Source organism: Eutrigla gurnardus (assembly GCF_963514095.1).
Source record: "Eutrigla gurnardus genome assembly, chromosome: 12".
NCBI lineage: Eukaryota > Metazoa > Chordata > Actinopteri > Perciformes > Triglidae > Eutrigla > Eutrigla gurnardus.
The window spans coordinates 21033494-21052386 of NC_139926.1; the positions used below are offsets into that span (position 1 = coordinate 21033494).

The following is an 18893-nucleotide window of genomic DNA, read 5'->3' on the forward strand; positions in this document are numbered from 1 at the left end:
TGGTGGGTTACTTTATACTTTACCTATGTAGCCTGTTTGGTGACAACTATCTTTATTAAGCATGACTCAACACTAACCTCCCTCGGTGTGCAGTTTATCCCACACTGGTTACTTTTCATTTGGTTTATTTTCTTGATTTGTTTTCATTTTAACTGTTACTCAACTCATCCCATAGTCTACAGTCTTGCTGTTTGTTGTGATCCCATGCAGGATAAATAAAATCTATATTTTTGTATACACAGTCTCTGGTTCTAGTTTATTCTGGGTCTTATATTTAATAGCACCTGGTCACATATTAAAAAAAAAAAATAGTTTGACACAAAGGGTTCACACACAGAAATATTAAATTGACTGGTAGCAATTTAATATATGTTTGAGGTTCTGATTTTGTTGTGAATGAAATAAAACTGAGTTATATCGACCACTAGATGGCAGTGTTTACTGGAAGATAGGCACGAAGAGCTTCACATATTACAGTGTGTGTGTGTGTGTGTGTGTGTGTGTGTGTGTGTGTGTGTGTGTGTGTGTGTGTGTGTGTGTGTGTGTGTGTGTGTGTGTGTGTGTGTGTGTGTATTAAAAGAAGAAAACAAATAACACAGGTGCCATAGAGCTTTGGTTCAAACCTCGTGCTCATATGCATATTTGTAGTTATTAATATCCATACTTGTTTCATGCAAACACGGCTCCTGCCAGCACCTGTCCATCACTTATAGTATGATTTTGCACTCTTAATGTTCACCGAAAAGCCCAGAAACAGTGTATTTCTTGGTATTTAAAGTCTTCATCTGTTGTCAATGTTGTACATTCAATTATATCAGTCTAAAGTCAAGTTTCAACGATTGCAGCTGTTATACAACATGGAGTGTGTATCTGTGATTGACAAGGTGACACATGTTGACACACAATGAGCGCGTTCCTTCCCACGTCCTGTTCAAGTGTGCGTCATTGGCCCTCTGAAGCAGGTGCTATCCGGTGGATGTGCGTGTAGGACTTCATGAGTGTCACGCTGCCGTGATGCGACACCCCCAGAGGTAAAACACACTCCTCCGTCAACATCCCCCGAGTGAAGTCCCAGCACATCACCGTGGAGATGACTTGGTTCTTGTTATCCCGCCCCCCGGTGATGAAGAGTTTGTTGTTACAGGCGGCGATGGCGCAGCTCGCCCTCTCCGCTAGGCGGGTCACGAGGGACCAGGAGTCCGACAGAGGCGAGTAGCAGTACATGGCGTGCATGGCACCACCTGGGAGCAGACGGAGAAGCCATATTAAAGTGGAGAAATGTATATATATAGACAATATATTCACACGTGTGTGTCATAGGTGACTGCATCCCTGATCACGTTGTGTTCTTCTCACCTGGGAATGAAACTCCTTATTAGAAGCCACTGACTCACAGTGATATAGGAAGTATTTATACACTTAAATAATAAAAAATACTAGATTACAAATAATAAATATTGTAATTCAAGTAAAACATACAGGGTCTCCCATAAAGCTGGAGTCATTTGCAAACGTCTTGTCTTTTATAGCCCCAAACAAATGTTACGCAGTGTTAGGGTTAGGGTTAGGGTTTCCCCTGTTTAATGGGGTAACGTCATCATTGCACCTGGTCAAACGTGATTATTGATGAAATAGGAATAAACAGAGGATTGTGTCTGAAAACAAAATATTCAAACTTTATGGGCAACAGTGTATAAAAAAGAAAAGTACTCATAATACAGTAATACTTAGTATACTATGCTAATTGATTCTTGTTAGTTATGGATTTGTGGACATCATTTCATCGTTTTAGTTGGTGGAGGTTAAATCATTTGTGATATATTAAATTATATTATATGTTTTATTTCATATGCTGCTGAGCAATGTCATCTATTGCATCATATTGCATAAGCGCATATGTACTGTAAAATCCAATAAATAGAGTGGAAAAAAGGTATAAAGAGGCATGTAATGAAAAAAGTACTCGGTTACCATCCACTACAGTCAACTCACCAACGATGTAGATGCAGCTCTTGAATGTGACAGCGTTAGTGCATTTGGTTTCGATGGGAATGGGCGCCCGCAATTCCCAGCAGTTTGTCCCAGGTTCCCAGCACTGAACCTTATCGGTCGCCAACTTTCCGTTGGGCCCGCCACCGATCACATAGATCCATCTGTCAAAACTTGCAGCAGCAGAGGAGCTCACAGCTACCGCGAGAGGTGTCACCTGCAAGCACAGCCAGATAATGGAATGGAGTAGCTTCAGCCAAAACAGGCAGGGAATATCGTTATTTTATTTTATGAAATCAATAATCACATGACAGTGAAAATAAATAATTACAGCACAGTTATACAGGACCTTATTTTTTATTAGATAAGAAGCTTTTTTCCCCCAAAATGTCCTTTTTCATGAGTGTGCTTTTATGTCATAATTGTATTTTCCCAATAACGGTTGTATTTCACGCTGCTCTGTATTTCATAATAAACAGACGATCACGCGTCCCCTGCCTCTTCAGCTTGAAAGTCAATGACTGCTGCCAGAATACGCCAATTAGCAACGGCGAGCCAGAACAACAACAACAACTAGCTGCTGCTAATAAAATGGGAAAAATGCACTTTTAAAAAAGGGCATTTTCAAATAGAACCACTGTAATGACATAAAATCTATCCGGTGCAATTTTGTTATTATGAAAATGACGATGAAGTAATAATTTCATAATAATGAGTTGAGTTTTAATAAATAATGAATAATTGTTACCTCATGCACATGTATTTTTTTTTTAGTAATTTATTAATATATCAAGCTGTAAATTTACAACTTTGATATTGTGAGCATGTTCGCAAACAGTTACACAACCTTTGGATTCTTAAGTAGTTTCTGGCTGCCTGATCAATATTAAGTTTTTTTATTTATTTGTTCTCCTTTTAGCTCTGTTTGGGTCTCCACCATCTTGAGGAAAGTATCTGGCTCTTTAGCGGCTAAATGCTCCATTAGGTCCAAACTGCATGATGAGGTGATGCTCTGCGGGTTTGTCACTATAAGCAATGCTCTTCAATGTCATTGTAATTATACACATTTTAATTGTTGTTGCCTTGAGGAACATTCATTGCAAAGTTTCACAAAAGCAGTATAATGTAGAATTACTGAGTGCTTACCTGTGCCCAGCGATTGTGAAAGGGATCGTAGGCCTCAACGCTATCGAGTCTCTGGATCCCGTCAAATCCACCGATTGCGTACACCTTCCCCCCGTGAACCGCCATCTTGTGTCTCCAGCGGCCAGTTGTGAGGGACTCGATCTGGATCCACTTGTCCAGGGCGCCGTTGTATTTCCAAACATCGTGCTGTGTCTCTTTGCCTCCTGCAACAACAGGAGCATTAGAGAAAACACACATCCTTCCCTGAATCCACTGAATCTATGAGCGCACACAATTATCATTCTTGTGAAAAACTCCCATGCGGTCTGAACCGTTACAGTGAGCACGTTGTTGACCAGTTAAAGGAACCATAGCTGAGGAGTCAGTTCCTGAATTAACCTGCAACAACCCACAATAACTGAAACTTCCTGTTGTTTTGTTCAGTCGCACACTATGGATCCACCGATTATAACGTTCAAATAAGAGAATTTCCAGAGAGTACATTAAGAAATGAGAACTTGGCAGATTCATAATCAGCAGACGGGGAACAATTTCACTTTCATCCTCACTGTAGGGGATCTCCTGTTGCTTATTACAGTAACCAAGCCATTTCTTTGTGTAATATAAAACCTAAACGTGGGACTTCTCTCACCAGATATGTACACTTCGTTGCGGAAGGTGATGCACGCAAATTCCACCCATTTCCTGTTTTGGGATTCATCCTCCATCTCGGTGATTGGCAGCCTGGCTACCTCCAGCCTGCTGCGTCTGAGGGGGTCCAAACAGGTGACTGTGGGAATGAAGTGTTCCTGTTTGGTGCAGCCCCCGATGATCAGGAACACCTCGGAGAGAAAGTGCTGCACCCGGGGCTTGGTTCGTTCAGAGACCACCTATAAACGCAACATCATATTATAAAATGCCTATTTGTGCAAGACTAAAAATGTGCACAATTTTAAAGGTCGGTGGAAAACTTTTGCCACTGGTAGACAGAGAGATGCTTTCAAAACAGCCCGCCAGCAGTGTGTGAATTAATAATGTCAGACACAACAACATCTTTGTAGTCTTTCCTGCATACTGACCTCGCTGCCGGAGAGGTGATAGATGCGGGCCTCCTGCAGCAAAGGAAAAGCCTCACTGCAGCTGCGAATCAGTTCATCCGACTCCACCTTTTCTACAAAGTAAGCAGGCTCCAACAACGGCAGTCGCACTTGTGCAAGCAACCGGGCCAGCGAAGGGTGGCGTTCATCCTGCTGGGCTCTCACCCAGCGCATGAGTGCTTCAAAGGCACACTCCTCACACTTCACGTCGAGGTCGTCCCTCTGCAGGATGGCCTCCAGCGAATCCGCCGGCAGCTCCAGGAAGTTGGGCTGCTGGACCACCTGAGAGAAGTGGGTGGCGATGTAGTCCTGAGCCCCGGTCTTCAAGGCCGTCAAGGCGTGGCTGTCAGCGAGATTCAGGATCCCAACGCAAGTCTCGATGTGCAGAGACTTGTTCAGAAAGCTGGCACATGCCTCCATCACACGCAGGAACTATGAGAGAAAAAAGGCTGTATATCAGGATGAAAACTGAAGGATAATGTCTCTGATAAGCAGAGAAAGTTACATTTATCAGACTGAAAAAACTACAATTGACAAGAGTTAAAAACTACAATTGACAAGCCTACATGAAAAGTATCTCAAAAACCCCAAAGTCTCCAAATAAAGTCATAATTTTTACTGTAAACTTATTGTTGAAGCATTTTTGACTAATTCTGTTAACTCCATTTAGAAAAGTGTTACATAAACAACAATGTAATTATCACGAGCACATCTTTGAACTGTACCTTGATCTTATTTGTTCTTAGTTCTAACTCCTGTTAAAGAAGTCAATATCAACGAGAATGCTTCAAATTTTTCTTAAAAAAAAAACCCTGCCTCCCCTCTTGTGTAGCACAGCTGTGTGGTTAATTTAAGCCTGTATGGAAAACTGATCCTGAGTGTAAACAACTGGCCAACTTTCACTTCCCTCTTTCACTTATCGCTTACTGAGATGTTTTTTCCACTAAATGGTGGGAAAGTCTCTAAAATCTTTGTCTCTGAATGTAAATAAAATGCTTTTTTTTGCTGCTAATTCTTCATAGTGTCTCCTAGCATGCATTTAATGCACCACTTGGCCCGACTGAGTGATAATAATTCAGTCACACCTAATTAAAAAGCCATCAATATGCATTGCAGTTCAACTCTAATTCAAATTAGTTTCCACTTAAGAACCACATGATCATCCATGTGTTCACACGTGGATAGAAAGTGTTACTCATCTGATAAAAACCCCTTTCACACCCAATTGAGTCTCTTGAGAATATTTTTTCTTTGCTGACTGATTTATTTTTTGAGGATGTTTTGAATCGTATACAATGTTTTTGTTTACGCTGAGTTTTTTTTTAAGTCAGAAAATCAGCTTCTTTGATGATTACGGTCCACTTTTTATAGAACGTCTTGTCTTTCCTGGAGAACACTTTGTAACGCAACGAGATCTCGAAGGAACTCTCGAACAAAGACAACTGAGTATCCTTCATTTTACCTGAAATTGACTGGCAGCCTCCAGTATTCTCTGGACATTCGAGTGTGTAAGGAGGGCACGGCTGGTGTAGGTATACTCCAGCAGAGACTGCATCGTCCCACTGTCCAACCCCTTTATTTCCACGCTCTCCTCATGACTCTCCTTCAGACCACTGCAAAACATGGCCCTACACAGAAAGAGACAAAGAAATTAGAAGTGCCTTCACAGTGGAGACAGATTCTAGGATTCATATTTTACCTGAAGTACTGACTGGCAGCAGCGAGTATGGCTTTATGACAAGGGAAGTCGTGTCCCTCAACACACAGTACTATGTCGGTCAGTTCCCTGTTCACTCGTAGGGTCTCCATCCCTCTCTGCAGCTCCGCCGGTAGACCTCCATCTTCCCAACGAAGCTCCCTTGAGCCGTTCGGGCTGTCCTTCTCCTCGTCTCGGCTGGAGTCGTCTACAAGAAGCGGCAAGGGACAGTCTGTAGTCCTCTCCAGTGAGTCACTCATCTTTCAGAGCCAAGAAACTCAGAAGACGCAGCTACCAAGTTGCACCTGCACTGGTAGAAAGACCCCTGTGGTTTCCGCTCGCAAACAGTTGTGTCGCTTCGACATGTGGATTTGTGTTTTTTTTTTTTTTTTCTCTTCCTATTCCTGTTCTGTGAGGAACATACGTATGCAGCAATGCTTGTTACAACACACTTCCTCCTTCTGGTGCTGAGTTCATTTCCCCTCAGTTACCCAACTGTGCTCGTTTCTCAACGCAGAGAGTCTAGGTCTCCTCCGACAGATGACGCCAAATAAAGAACACACTCAGCATCATGTGCATGTGTTGGAAGTGGATCGACGTGTTCATGTTGCTGTGCTTCTGGACCTTTTCTGTCCACATGATCACACGTCTTGTTTAATTGTCTTAGTGACTGAGGCGGCCTGAGGAAGGCCCTTAATCCCTAATGCACAAAGAGATGAAACTAAGCAAGCAAAGATAAAAAAAAACATTTTTTTATCCTTAATTGCTATCTAAAACAATCATATAATCAATAATACATTCATTATTTTTATGATTACCATGTAGTTTAGTTGTTTTTTATTGTTTAAAATGTATTGTTGTGTTTATTACATTTTTTACTGTGTATAAAGCATTTTATATTATAATGTATTATCATGGATATTTATTATGCATTTATTATGAATACTTACCCATATAGACAGACTTATATTATAATCATTATAAATTGTTTGCACATTATGGCTGCCAGAGCTGCACTACTGTATTTCTGGAGTCCTTCTGCACAAATATTTGCACACCTCTCTTATAAAGTATTACAGGTGGGTTTATAATGCATATATTTATTCCATTCAAATAGGGCTTTATATTTTTATCTTATGAAAAAAAAAAAGAAATGAAATGTGAATATAAAAGACACAGCTGCAGCAGGAATGCTTTCATCTCCTCCTCTAAGTGGCACTATTGCCTCATCGGTCTACTAAACCATTCAGTCACAATCTAAATGAGTGTAAACTTACTTCCTTTTTAAAGGTTTGTTGAAATAGGTCAAACTTAGGCCCAAATTGTTTCCTAGCAACAAAATTAAATCGCAGGGCCTTTATCTCCAACACTTGTTGATGCATTACCGGATTACTATTGTTAACCGTTGATTTCAAGTTGCACACATTTTATTCTGAAATTCTATTGGTCAGAGTAGTTTTTTTTATGTCCAGAACCTTGAACATGGGGACAGGCTGGTGGATCTCTGAGGATGGTGATAGAGTGCGTCACCTGTCTGAAACAAGTCCTGTCTGACCTTTTTCTAAATTTGTGAAAGCTGTCATTTGCAACTGCAGTATGTTGCAACCAATTTTGTCTGGATTATATAGTACAGAACATACTTCAGACTTCCTCTTGGTGTATCTACAGGAAGCTTTAACCACTATGTCTCTCTATGACTGACTAAAGGCTTGGTCACAACTGGTGTGAACGCTGTTACTTCTGAGGCAGATCAAGATGAAGTGTTCCCTGCGAGCTTTTCTGAGCGCCAATTTACTCGTTTGTCTGGGACTCCTGCACTGCGGTAAGTAGCCTACATGGAATTGCTGTAGTTGGATTGTATTCTGGTCAGTGAGAATATGGTAGAATAAAAAAAAAACATTAAAAGTAATTTTAAACTGAGGTAATAAGTGCAGCCAAGAAACTTGGTGCGGAACATAATTATTTGTGTATCATTGTGTCCATCTTGAATATACAGGGTCGCCTATAAAGTTGGAATCAAATAGGAATAAACAGAGGATTGTGTCTGAAAACAAAATATTCAAACTTTATGGGCAACAGTGTATAAAAACAAGAAATAAAAATATCTTTATGTGTTTGAAACCAAATTATCAAAATTCAAATTATTCATATGATGATTCTCACTGTGTTTTTACAGAATAATTGAATTGATGTAGGCAAACAATTGACTGACAAATAAAGCTGAAAAAGCAGCAATAATTCCTTCCTTTCTTTTGGGTAAAACATAAATGTCCTGTAAGAGACCCTTTCCTCTTTTAGCAGGCACTTGTTGGATACAATAAATACGTATTTCACACTGTACGCTGCAAAAAGTTGATATTTCTTACAACGTGTAAAGCAACTTGAGGACTACAAATCTTTGCTTTATTTTGAAAAATAATCTCTGCACACCTGACCTGACTGTGCACCATCTTGAACACAATAATTTGTCCAACGTTGAAATCAATTAAATATTTCAGCAGGAAGCGAGACAGACATTTATCAAACACGCCTTCTTCAATATCTGTGTGTTGTGTGTGCATCAGGAGAAGCCAGAGTCCACACTGAAGCCCAGGCTGGGCCTCTGTATCGCGTGGCTGGCTCTCCGCTCTCCATATCCTGCAACGTGAGCGGCTTCACCGATGCCAGCGCCAGAAAAGAAATCGAATTCCGCATCAGAAAGCCTGCAAATCCAACATTTGAGATAAACATCATCAGCAGCGGTGGCCAAAACTTTGGCTACGCCGTGTATTCGGACCGTGTGAGGAGCAACGATATCACTCTGACACATGTGACTCCCAACTCAGTCTTGTTTGAGATACGCAGCCTAGAGAAAGGCGATGAAGGCGACTATGACTGCTCTGTGGTCAACAAGGAATCAAAGTATGATGGGACCTACAGCGCCAAGACAACAGTGAAAGGTAATCAGTCACCTAATCTAAAGACTAGCTGTTCAATGTAACTGCATCGCTGTTTTGTAAGCAAAATACATGTGTTTCATATGTCTTTGTCTCTGATTCGGATGTGGTGCCATAGTGATTGACAACTCCCTCAGTGTTTCATCTCCGGCCTCCATCTCACTGAGTCATAATGAGGGCGATGCTCTCACTCTGACATGCCAAGCCTCCAGCAACACCGTCCAGCACACCCATCTGTCTCTTGCCTGGTATCTCCATAAAGACGGCGAGGACAACGCTCAGCCGATCATTTCTCTGGATAGAGATTTCACTCTTAGCCCAGGCCCGGGGTTCGAAGGGCGTTACCGAGCTGGACTTGTAAGGTTAGACAAAGTGGGAGAGGCCACGTACAAGCTGAGCGTGGCTCAGCTGGAGCACTCAGACCAAGGCAGGATCTACTGCCAGGCTCAGGAGTGGATCCAAGATCCGGACCGCAGCTGGTATACCATCGCACAGAAGGATGCAGAGGCAACGACCCTGAGTGTCAAAGCCAGAGGTTAGAAACAAGCTGTCATTTAATTGGTGTTATCTGTTAAATAGCACATTTTGATCTGAGTTGACACATTGGTTGCTCTTCCTCTATGCGGTTGCTTCTTGACAGGATGTGTGCGTCTGTGCTTGCCTCACTCGTACTTTTTTGTCACCCTGAGCAGAGGTGGTGCCAGACATGACGTCTCTGGTGGTGAGAATCTCGGCACAGTCGGAAACTCTGCAGGAGGGGCAGGAGCTGTCGCTGTCTTGCAACGTCGATACGCAGAACCTGCAGGAGAGCTTCTTCTCCGTCGCGTGGCTCAAGGGAGGCGTCGAGTTGGCCCGCATCGGCCCGACGGGCGTTCTGTCCGTGGGGTCCGGGTACAGCGGGCGAGCCAAAGATGGGGAGCTCAGGGCAACCCGCACAGGGGACAGAGACTACCGTCTCATACTGCAGCCCGTCACGACCGAGGACGGAGGAGAGTACATCTGCAGAGCGTGGCTCCAGGGCAGAGGCCAGGATGGTGCGTTTACACAGAGAGCAACCCAGGACTCCAGTTCCCAGCTGGTCAGCATCTCAGCCACAGGTCAGTCAGCAAGCAAGCCCATTCTGACTGAGACACGCCCACATTTAATCCAGCATGATTTAACCTTTATTTTCTTAATTTTAGTTTTGTAACGGAAGTTTGCAAATATCTTAAAATAAGATAATAAGTTACTGTGTTTCACATTATTATCTCTCCATTCGTCCTGTCTGATCACAGAAAGTGGGCTCTCAGTTGAAATTCAAAACCCCACGGGTGTTAACGAAGGTGACAGGCTGGAGCTCACCTGTAGAGTGCGCGGGGTCAAAGGTCAGCTCTCCGTCACCTGGCAGCGAAAATCAGCATCCACGCCGGCGGCCGCGTTCACCGGCGTCATCAGTCTGAGCCAGGAGGGCGTTATGGAGAAAGGGGGGGAGTTCACGAGTCGCAAAGTGAAGGCGACTCGTCCGGCGACCGACACCTTCACCCTGGAGCTCGATGAAGTCACACCTTCTGATGCAGGTGTCTATCAGTGTACCGTGTCTGAATGGAAGATCAATAGCAAGACCAACAGCCAGTCACAGGTTGCAACCGTGACTGTGGTTCCTGCAGGTGAGACGTGCTTCCGTCAAATGATTTAAGACATAGGATGAAACCTGCAGAGTGACACAAATACTTACAAAAAGTTAGGGATTTTTGGCTTTTGGGTGAAATTCATGGGATATCTATAATATAAAGAGTTCACGCTACAGTGATATTATATCATGAAAGAAGGGCATTTAAGTCGAAGCATGCAATGGAGATTTCTTCATCTCAAACGATGTATTGAAACAAAAGCTAGCAACAGTGGTGTTATACCACAAAATAACATGTAAATGTCTCAATAACTTGTCATGTGGCCAAAGGACGTGACCAAAGGACTTCAACATCCTGTTTACGAGGTGCTGTTGATCAATTGTTAAGTGTTGTCTTGGTCTCATGATGTCAAAATGTGAACAGCATGATGAAGAGGACTGTTTAAATACCAGTTCTAATTGAACCAGGACATTGATTGGTCAATTCAAGCATCAAACACCTGTATTTTGACATTCAGCTCCGTGTTAGAGAACAGCAAGTTGTGCTAAAAGTACTGAAACAATGAACAGTTGGACATGTGCATTCTAAAGTTTAGAGAAGGTCAAATTAAGTTCACCAGTAACGGTTATAGTGCATTTTAGGTTCATCTGAAATTTCCGGAAAGCCAAATATCTCTAATTTTTTGTGAGTAGTGTAGATTGTGTTCAACACATTTTAAACAATTATCATATATTTTCCAGATAAGTAGCAAAGCAAAGGATTGTGTTTAGTCCAGAATATGGCCTACTGGACAGATAGACATTTAGGATGGACATTCATGTTTGCACAATCGTGAGAAAAAAATTAAATCAGCACAATCTTAACACTTTTTGCAAGACTATGAATTTCCAGGTTTTTTTTTTTTTTTTCTGTCCAAACCTTTTGTGCTGTGGGGTGAAATAGATATTAGAGGCTTTCCTTCCAGGGCTTTAGACTTGATGCTATGTCAACAAGCATTTGTTAAAATGGCACTGAAGCATAGACTTTAGAGTGCCTCACTGCATTTGCATATAATGACGGAAAAATGTATTTTCTTGAAAAGTGCTAGGTTTTGTATTGCTGAACTAGACATTGTTTTAAAGAAGGACATTTTATTGAGAAATGATGTGCGAATGTGAGGAAAGCAGAGAGACCACACAGACAGTTCTTTGGAAACGTTATCTCTCCTTTTCACATTGAACCCTCCTGATCACAAGACCGGATCCCGGACTTATTTGGATTTGTCTTCCAGAATCGCTCGTGAAAGTGAACCTGATCAGTCGCAGCAACATCGTGACCGTGGGAGGAATTGTGGAGCTGATGTGCCGGGTTAGAGGGCCACGCGTACCCATAACGCTGATTTGGAGTCTGCAGCGTGATCAAAACATAGATCACATCCTGACCCTGTCCTCTGATGGTGCCATCAGCTGGACTGGAGACCAGCACAGCTACCAGCTGAAAGTAGAGAACAAACCGAATGAAGTATTTCACTATCTGCTTATCAATGGTGTAAGCCACAGGGAGGCAGGAAACTACCAATGTAGTGTGTCTATCTTCCTGGAGAATGCACACAAGAAGCTGCCGCCATCCAACCAGCTGGCTGTTCGGGTGAAGGATCCAGGTACTGTTGAGATTTGTAACACCACATGTTGTCTTTGGATTTCCCTTCATTTCTCAACATTTGTGACTTCATTTTCCCTTCCATCTCCTAGTGAGCAAACTCCGTCTGACCACCACTCCCACCTTGATGAGCGATATCAACACAGACATTGAAATCAAATGCGATGTCACCTCAGAACCCTCCGCGTCCTCTCGCTACGCCGTCACCTGGCTGCTCCAGCAACAGGGAGAAAACAAGACCATCCTGAGCTCGGACCGGGACGCCCTCGTTACTTTCGGGCCGCAAGTGCAGCCGAGCCGCAGACAGCGGATCAGCATGCGGCGCACTAAGGGCCCTAGTTTTGAGTTGAGTATTCGTCAAGCTCAGATCTCAGACAGTGGCCCATACATATGCAAGGTGGAGGAGTGGCTGCGAGATCCTCATGATAACTGGTATCAGCTCTCGCCAGTGTCTGGAACAACAAACCTAACAGTTAGAGAGCCTGGTAAGTTTCTGTTAAATAACTCAGTTCAGTAGGTACTTAATGGTTCCTACCATTTTAAAAACAGTTTTTTCTTCTTACTATACGTGCTGATGTCCTACATGAACATGCTCGGCCAAAGTTCCAACCTTATTGCTTAATGAGAGGTTACCATAATTATCTATTGGTCCTTTTCTTTCTCCAGCCAATGACCTTCGTTTAGACAAGAATGAGCAGACGTTGTCTGCCAGGGAGGGAGACGAGGTGGAGCTCAAGTGTAACTTCATCTCCGGTGCTTCCAGTCCTTTCTTCTTCAAAGTTGCATGGTTCTACACTGGACATGGTTCCTCCACCACAAATGCCCTGGTGGAGCTCGATCACACAGGCCTGCTCAGTTACCCAGAGAACCAGGAGCTCAGAGGCTTGCAGGGGCGGCTTCGTCTCTCCAGGCCCACTCAGGGCAGCATCTATCTGGGGATCCAGAGGGCCCATGAGGGTGATAGTGGGGCTTACCGTTGCCAGGTGGACCAATACCAGCTGGATCATGAAGGTCACTGGTTGCAAAAGGCCTCAGACAGGGCTGCCCCAATCACGCTGACTGTAAACGTTGCAGGTATGATCAAGTCTTTGGAACTCTTCATAGGCAGCTTTTTAAAATGTGGCTGTGTGTTTGCACGGGTGCATTTCCTGTCTTGTGCTGCACAACCACACATGTACTGTCCTGTTTCTCAGCAAATCAACCACTTGTGGTGTTGATGGGTATATGTATGTTGTTATTTCTGCTTTCTTAGGTCATATGCCCTCCTGGCTCTGCTCCTTTAGTATTATAGATTAATTGTGCTCTGTTTCTGCCCTTTGCTAAGCCTTCTAATCTGGCCTTTCTCGTCTTTCCATTCTGATTTCTCTGTCTATCTGTATGGAATCACGCATCATTGAATATGTTTTTTTTTTTTTTTGCTTTGTGAAACTAAAGTTGAACAAATGTGTTTTTTTTTACCTGTGTGTGCTTTTTTTTATTTACAGAAAAGAAACTGTCGATCATGATGGAAGAGAAGAAATTGAATATAAGCAGATCACAGGATTTCCCTGTCCCATGTCATATCACCAAACAATCCAGCAGTGAATCCCAGTTCCAGGTCTCATGGTTTTGGCAGAAAGAGACGGAAACCGAACAACACCCCATATTCACAGCTTACCGTAACTCAACCCTGCGATACATGTTTGGAAGGAGCGAACAGCTAAGATTTGGACACCCTTTGCCCGACCAGTTCAGCCTTACAGTGGTGAATCCGAGTCCTGAAGACAGTGGCCTGTATTTCTGTGAGGTGGAGGAGTGGCTCCCATCTCTGTCTCATGGGTGGAGGAAGGTTGCAGTGGAAAAGTCAGGATATTTGACTGTTAATGTCCATGCGGAAGGTAAACACATCCGAATATGATTAACGGTATCTTTAAGTAAAAATCATCTCAATCATGCATATATGGAAGCCACGAAACCACTTCTTTGTCTTCTTCTTTGCAGGAGATGTCAAAGCGATCTCTGGGCCAGAATGCAAGTCACATATGTGGATGGGTGTTTTCATAGCCACTGTCATCTGCTCACTGTTGGTCGTATTCCTTCTGGTGCTGATGATATTCCGGAGCAGAGTCTCAGGAGGAAATAAACCGGGTCAGTCTCTGTGGGCAGAGCAACACCCTCTCAACTCCAAAGCCATTGCAGAGAGCTGAACCTCACGGAGACAGCAAGAGAGCAGAGGGGGAAATGCAGTTATATATTTTTGATGTGCCATGTAATATATGCAATGTTTTATCGTTCAACAACTTGCACTGTACATATTTTAGTTTTTATTCATTTTTATTCACAGTTCAATCATTCAATTTAAATGAATCTGTTGATAATGTTCCATAAAAAAAATCGCTTGAATGTTCTACTCCCTGTGAAGCTGGGAATAATCTTGCCTTTATGAATTAATGAAATTCATTATATCTTTAAAAATGAACAGCCAATTTACATTTTACAGCTAAAATATATCACCAGCATACATACCAGCTTCTTACAGCAATGGACAGTTGAGCGAAATCACCTTGTTGTCATTAAACCTACAATACAATGAATTTCTTATCATGCAGCAACGTAGTCAAATAGAGAAGTCAAATAGTATCAGCAACTGAGCAAAATGTCACAACATTTGAATCTTTTCTCATGCAAGTTACTCATAATCAACCAGGAAGTGTTCTGTGGTTCTGCTAAAGCACAGGATGACTGTGGTCTGCATGCTGACATGTGAGTGTGCATTTTGGCTGAAAGAGTCATGGTAAAAGGTTACATTCATAGAGTGGAAGTAGAAATCTGCCACTGCAGACATTTGTCACATTTGCATGCGATTGTGAATGTATCACCTATAGATGAGGCACGGCCTTCAAGTCTTACTTACTGTGTTGGTGCATGTGCAGCGTGCACAGCATGTAATGGTGAAGCTTGAATCTGCTGTACTCAACCACATTGGATTTAAAATTAAACATCCACTATTGGAATATCTGACTTCCAAGGGTGTTTCAAAGGGTTGCACATCCATAATGGTTGAACAATGTAGAAGTAAGTGCCTGGTATAATAATGCACAGCGGGAGCATTTTTGTGCTAGTGGCTTGAATAAGCAATCTTTGATTTCTTGAAACCAAGACTGGAGATAAAACCCACTTTAACAAGTTTTAACAAGTGTTTTTATATATATTATAGTCTCACATTGGTTTGTAAATGATTTGCAAACTGTTTTACATATTTATACTTATGAATTTAGTGGGATGTTACAAATGTAGATGTGCAGTAGGCAACTAAAGTAAAGATTAAAGTCATCTCTTTAATTGAAAAAAAAAAAATGTTTTAATGTTTTACACTGTCCAGCCCAGGCTGGACTTGTACACACATGAATGCATTCTGAACTGCTGCCATCATGCAGTTGCTGCATTTTAACAGATGTTGCTACTCAACAAAATTGGATGCCGAGTAATCAAATCAAAACCAAAGGAGAGGAAAGCAGTCACTCTCCTCCTCTCCCTCCCTTTCTGCCCGCATCAGGCCTATCAATGTTTAACACCCAACATCTGTGTAAGAGACAAGAATAGAATCGGATTCTTGCTTTCTCTTTTGAGGAAACAGACATCAGATTTACTCCCATACAGAGAAAGGCTCTCGCCTGATGAGTGTATACCAGTTGTGTACAACTTAACGTTAAAACAGATGTGAAAGATGTGAGGGACTAACTGAGGACCTTTAAGGCAGGTACTCTTCTCAACCCCAGAGAGAGGATGTACATGTAGCGTCTCTGCTCATGAATTATACCAGCCCCTTCACAGTCTGGTGGACTGGCTCCTTACAGCTTCCCTCTTAACTTTACTGTAGTACCACTGCCTTGTGTTTCCATGGCAATGCCCGTCAGAGCAAACAAAGAAACACTGAATTTGGGAGGCAAATCAATGCGTGTGTCTGTGCAGAGAAGACTAGATTTAACAGGGACGAACTACAGCGCACGACGACAACCGTGCTCCAACTCCCTCATCATGCAATTTGCCTTAATAAAAAGTCTGAACATTAACATATTAAACAGTCAGTTCATCCGTTCTTGCGCCGACATTGGATCCAGTGCTCAGAGCGAGCATCAGGATTTATGAGTCTTCCCTTTCCATATATCAGAAACTCATAGGTGTTGGAAGGCATTTGGGTTCCCAGTGTGCCAGCATGTAGCTGGATGCTTTGAGCCGGTTATCTCCATCGCTATGATCTCTCTCCAGATCTGATTTGGCATCTGCTCAATGCTCCGTCCTTCATGTGCTATGAATGGACTAGATTGATGATAGTCATTGTTCCATAAATCCATTAAAATGCAGCTCCCTGAACTACAGCAGCATGAATGTACAGCTATGAAAGGTATATTTCGTGGAATGCGATCACTGTGCTTATATTCTACATTTTTCGTAAAAATTTCTGCACAACTATTGACTATTGACTATTGACTAGACTGTTATGGGAAGTGAAAATGTCGCTTTTCTCTGCAAGAAGGGTCCGATGTGGTCTACTGTGCTTCCTGCCTCTCTTACTGAATGACGACAACTCTCTCTTCTATGTTTTTGTGCATTTTACAGTCTCTCTCTCTCTCTCTCTCACACACACACACTCACACATGCACAGTGCGTGATCAAAGTTACCCCTCAACCCTTCTGAACTGGAGGATAATGTGTCCTGGCAGTGGTAGGGGCGACACAAGAGGAGAGAGATACTCAAACCACCATCTGCACCGAATTACGTAACGTCTCTCTTGAAATCGGAAAGTCTAGTCTGAAGCACTTTTTTCCTCCTCTCACCTCAGCTCTCTGAATCTCTTTGCTTTATACCTTCAACTCCTCTCTAGTCTCTCATGACCCTGTCTTGCCTTTGATATTCCCTTTTCCCACAACCAGAGTGCACAGGCCCGACAGAACTGCCTTCTGTTCCTCGCCTGAACCCAACGCGGCATGCTTCTCCACATGGGTTTGAATGTGCTGGCACTAGAGGGAGCTATTGTTACCCACAAGGACAGAGACCCCTAGTCGTCAACAGGTTAACATATAGGGGGTGAGAGTCAAATTCACCTAATCTGAGGACCTGAAGCTTTAGATTTCTTAATAATAAAATAATAATAGCTCTGTTTTGGCTTAGAGCTTAGTGAGAAAGTACGCTTCAGAGAATAAAGCTGGACATCTTGGTGCAGACGTGACGTCTCAGAGGACGTGAATGTGAGAGGGTTGAAACCTCAGACTTCACACTGTCACCCGGATCTCGACATTTGAGAAACGTCGAAGCGAGCGGAGCACGAGTGACAGCTGCGGTCTCTTGACGCAAACGCAAAGAGGGAATTACCTCATTTATGGGAGCCCACCCCCAACACACAAGTATATAGACACACAAACTCTTCAAAATGTTACGAGCCGTCTGCCTTTTTCTTGTCGAGGGCTGATTGTTATCCCTAGAGACAGTGTCGGCGGGTAGAGAAGGAGCTAGCGAGTCCAAAATAAAAACATCTTAAATGGTGCAATATGAAGTAATAGCCTGTTCTGCTCCCTGTCAAGGGAGCTCTCAACAAATTCAGAGCTCCCTATCTTTCTTTTTTTTTTCCCCCCACAGCTGTATTCTCATATACTGTGCAGAGGAACACCCCATAGCCGCTTTAATCGGTGTGCTTCCTGTTGTGATGCATGTGTCTTTCATGTCAGTGTGCTATATGTGCATGTGTTATGCTGTCACTGCTGCCTTTAATCATATCCACAATGAGCCGTGTGTCTCCTCTGACACAAAAAACAAAAAACAGAGGAGAGTGACAAGTTCATATTTCAAAATGAAATCAATCCATCTTTTTGTTGTTGTTGTTGTTGTTTTTTATAATATTGTGCTGGTGGTCGCATGAATAAAACACAGAATCCTAACTGACTGTTTATTGAGCGCACTCCTCCTTTGTCATTCCATCGCTCCTATCCTCCACAGACCCCTCCATTTAGCAAGACAGCAAAACACATCCAACAAACCAGAAATAGATTTTCTCCTTTTGGGATAACGTTCAACATACTTTCGGCTGATAGACTGATAAAACAAACACAACATCGATGCTTCGGTTATAGGACTGCAGGGGCTTTTACTGTGAGACTGCTGCTTTCCTGCAGTGCGAGCCTCGCAGCCAGTCGTTATGGTGACTGTCATCATTCATCCTAGGCTCATTCAGAAATCCTCTTCAATAAATCATCGGGCATTTATATCAAAGAGACAGCGGGCGGCAACAGGTGCACAATGTCAATTACAGATGACGTAAACACAAGGAACACATCGGGAGCCACCGTGCATCTATTTGGCTTGTGGATGATGTGCTGGCAAGGACAATCTGAAACAAAGCATCGCCAAGGAGACAGAAATGGCATGATGTCTGACATGTCAGACTATTCACTTCAGCACAGCTGTGATTGAACTTTCCTGGGTAAAAGAAAAAAGAGGGGGGAAACAACCGTTTAGGTGATTCAATCCTGTGTGTGTGTGTAGGTGTGTGTACACAGTTTGACGTTATCTGATTCTGATAAATGCAGGGAAGAGGCCTCTGAGCCGAGGAATGAGAGCGGAGGAAAATGTCAGCTGCCTCCAAAACATTCGTTCAACGGGATTTCAGAGCCGGTCAACAAATATAGCCGGGGCGGCTATCAGGGAACTCTATCAGCAAGCCGCTAATCAGCCAATATATCTGCCCGCGGCACTGAAGGCTTTCCTCACACCCAGTAGCCATCAGGGTCTGGCCTCCAAAATGTTTAGAGGGGGGGCAGTAAATGT

General features: G+C 42.9%; 2 protein-coding genes across 2 annotated transcripts; one reads left to right on the forward strand and one right to left on the reverse strand.

Annotated features, from left to right (window-relative positions):
• Positions 1 to 237: 237 nt before the first annotated feature.
• On the reverse strand, positions 238 to 6283 carry klhl6 (kelch-like family member 6). The gene is made up of 7 exons (XM_084022223.1): positions 5911 to 6283; positions 5674 to 5839; positions 4194 to 4643; positions 3767 to 4004; positions 3136 to 3338; positions 1993 to 2206; positions 238 to 1241 (listed from the first exon to the last, which is right to left on the reverse strand). Exons 1-7 carry the CDS (start codon positions 6165 to 6167, stop codon positions 943 to 945), a joined length of 1827 nt encoding a protein of 608 aa, XP_083878349.1. The 5' UTR covers positions 6168 to 6283; the 3' UTR covers positions 238 to 942.
• A 1182-nt stretch (positions 6284 to 7465) lies between these two features.
• Positions 7466 to 15427, forward strand: LOC311022194 (immunoglobulin superfamily member 2-like). The gene is made up of 10 exons (XM_084023286.1): positions 7466 to 7729; positions 8472 to 8846; positions 8962 to 9378; positions 9536 to 9940; positions 10118 to 10489; positions 11724 to 12092; positions 12184 to 12576; positions 12758 to 13165; positions 13576 to 13968; positions 14072 to 15427. Exons 1-10 carry the CDS (start codon positions 7663 to 7665, stop codon positions 14275 to 14277), a joined length of 3405 nt encoding a protein of 1134 aa, XP_083879412.1. The 5' UTR covers positions 7466 to 7662; the 3' UTR covers positions 14278 to 15427.
• Positions 15428 to 18893: the final 3466 nt, after the last annotated feature.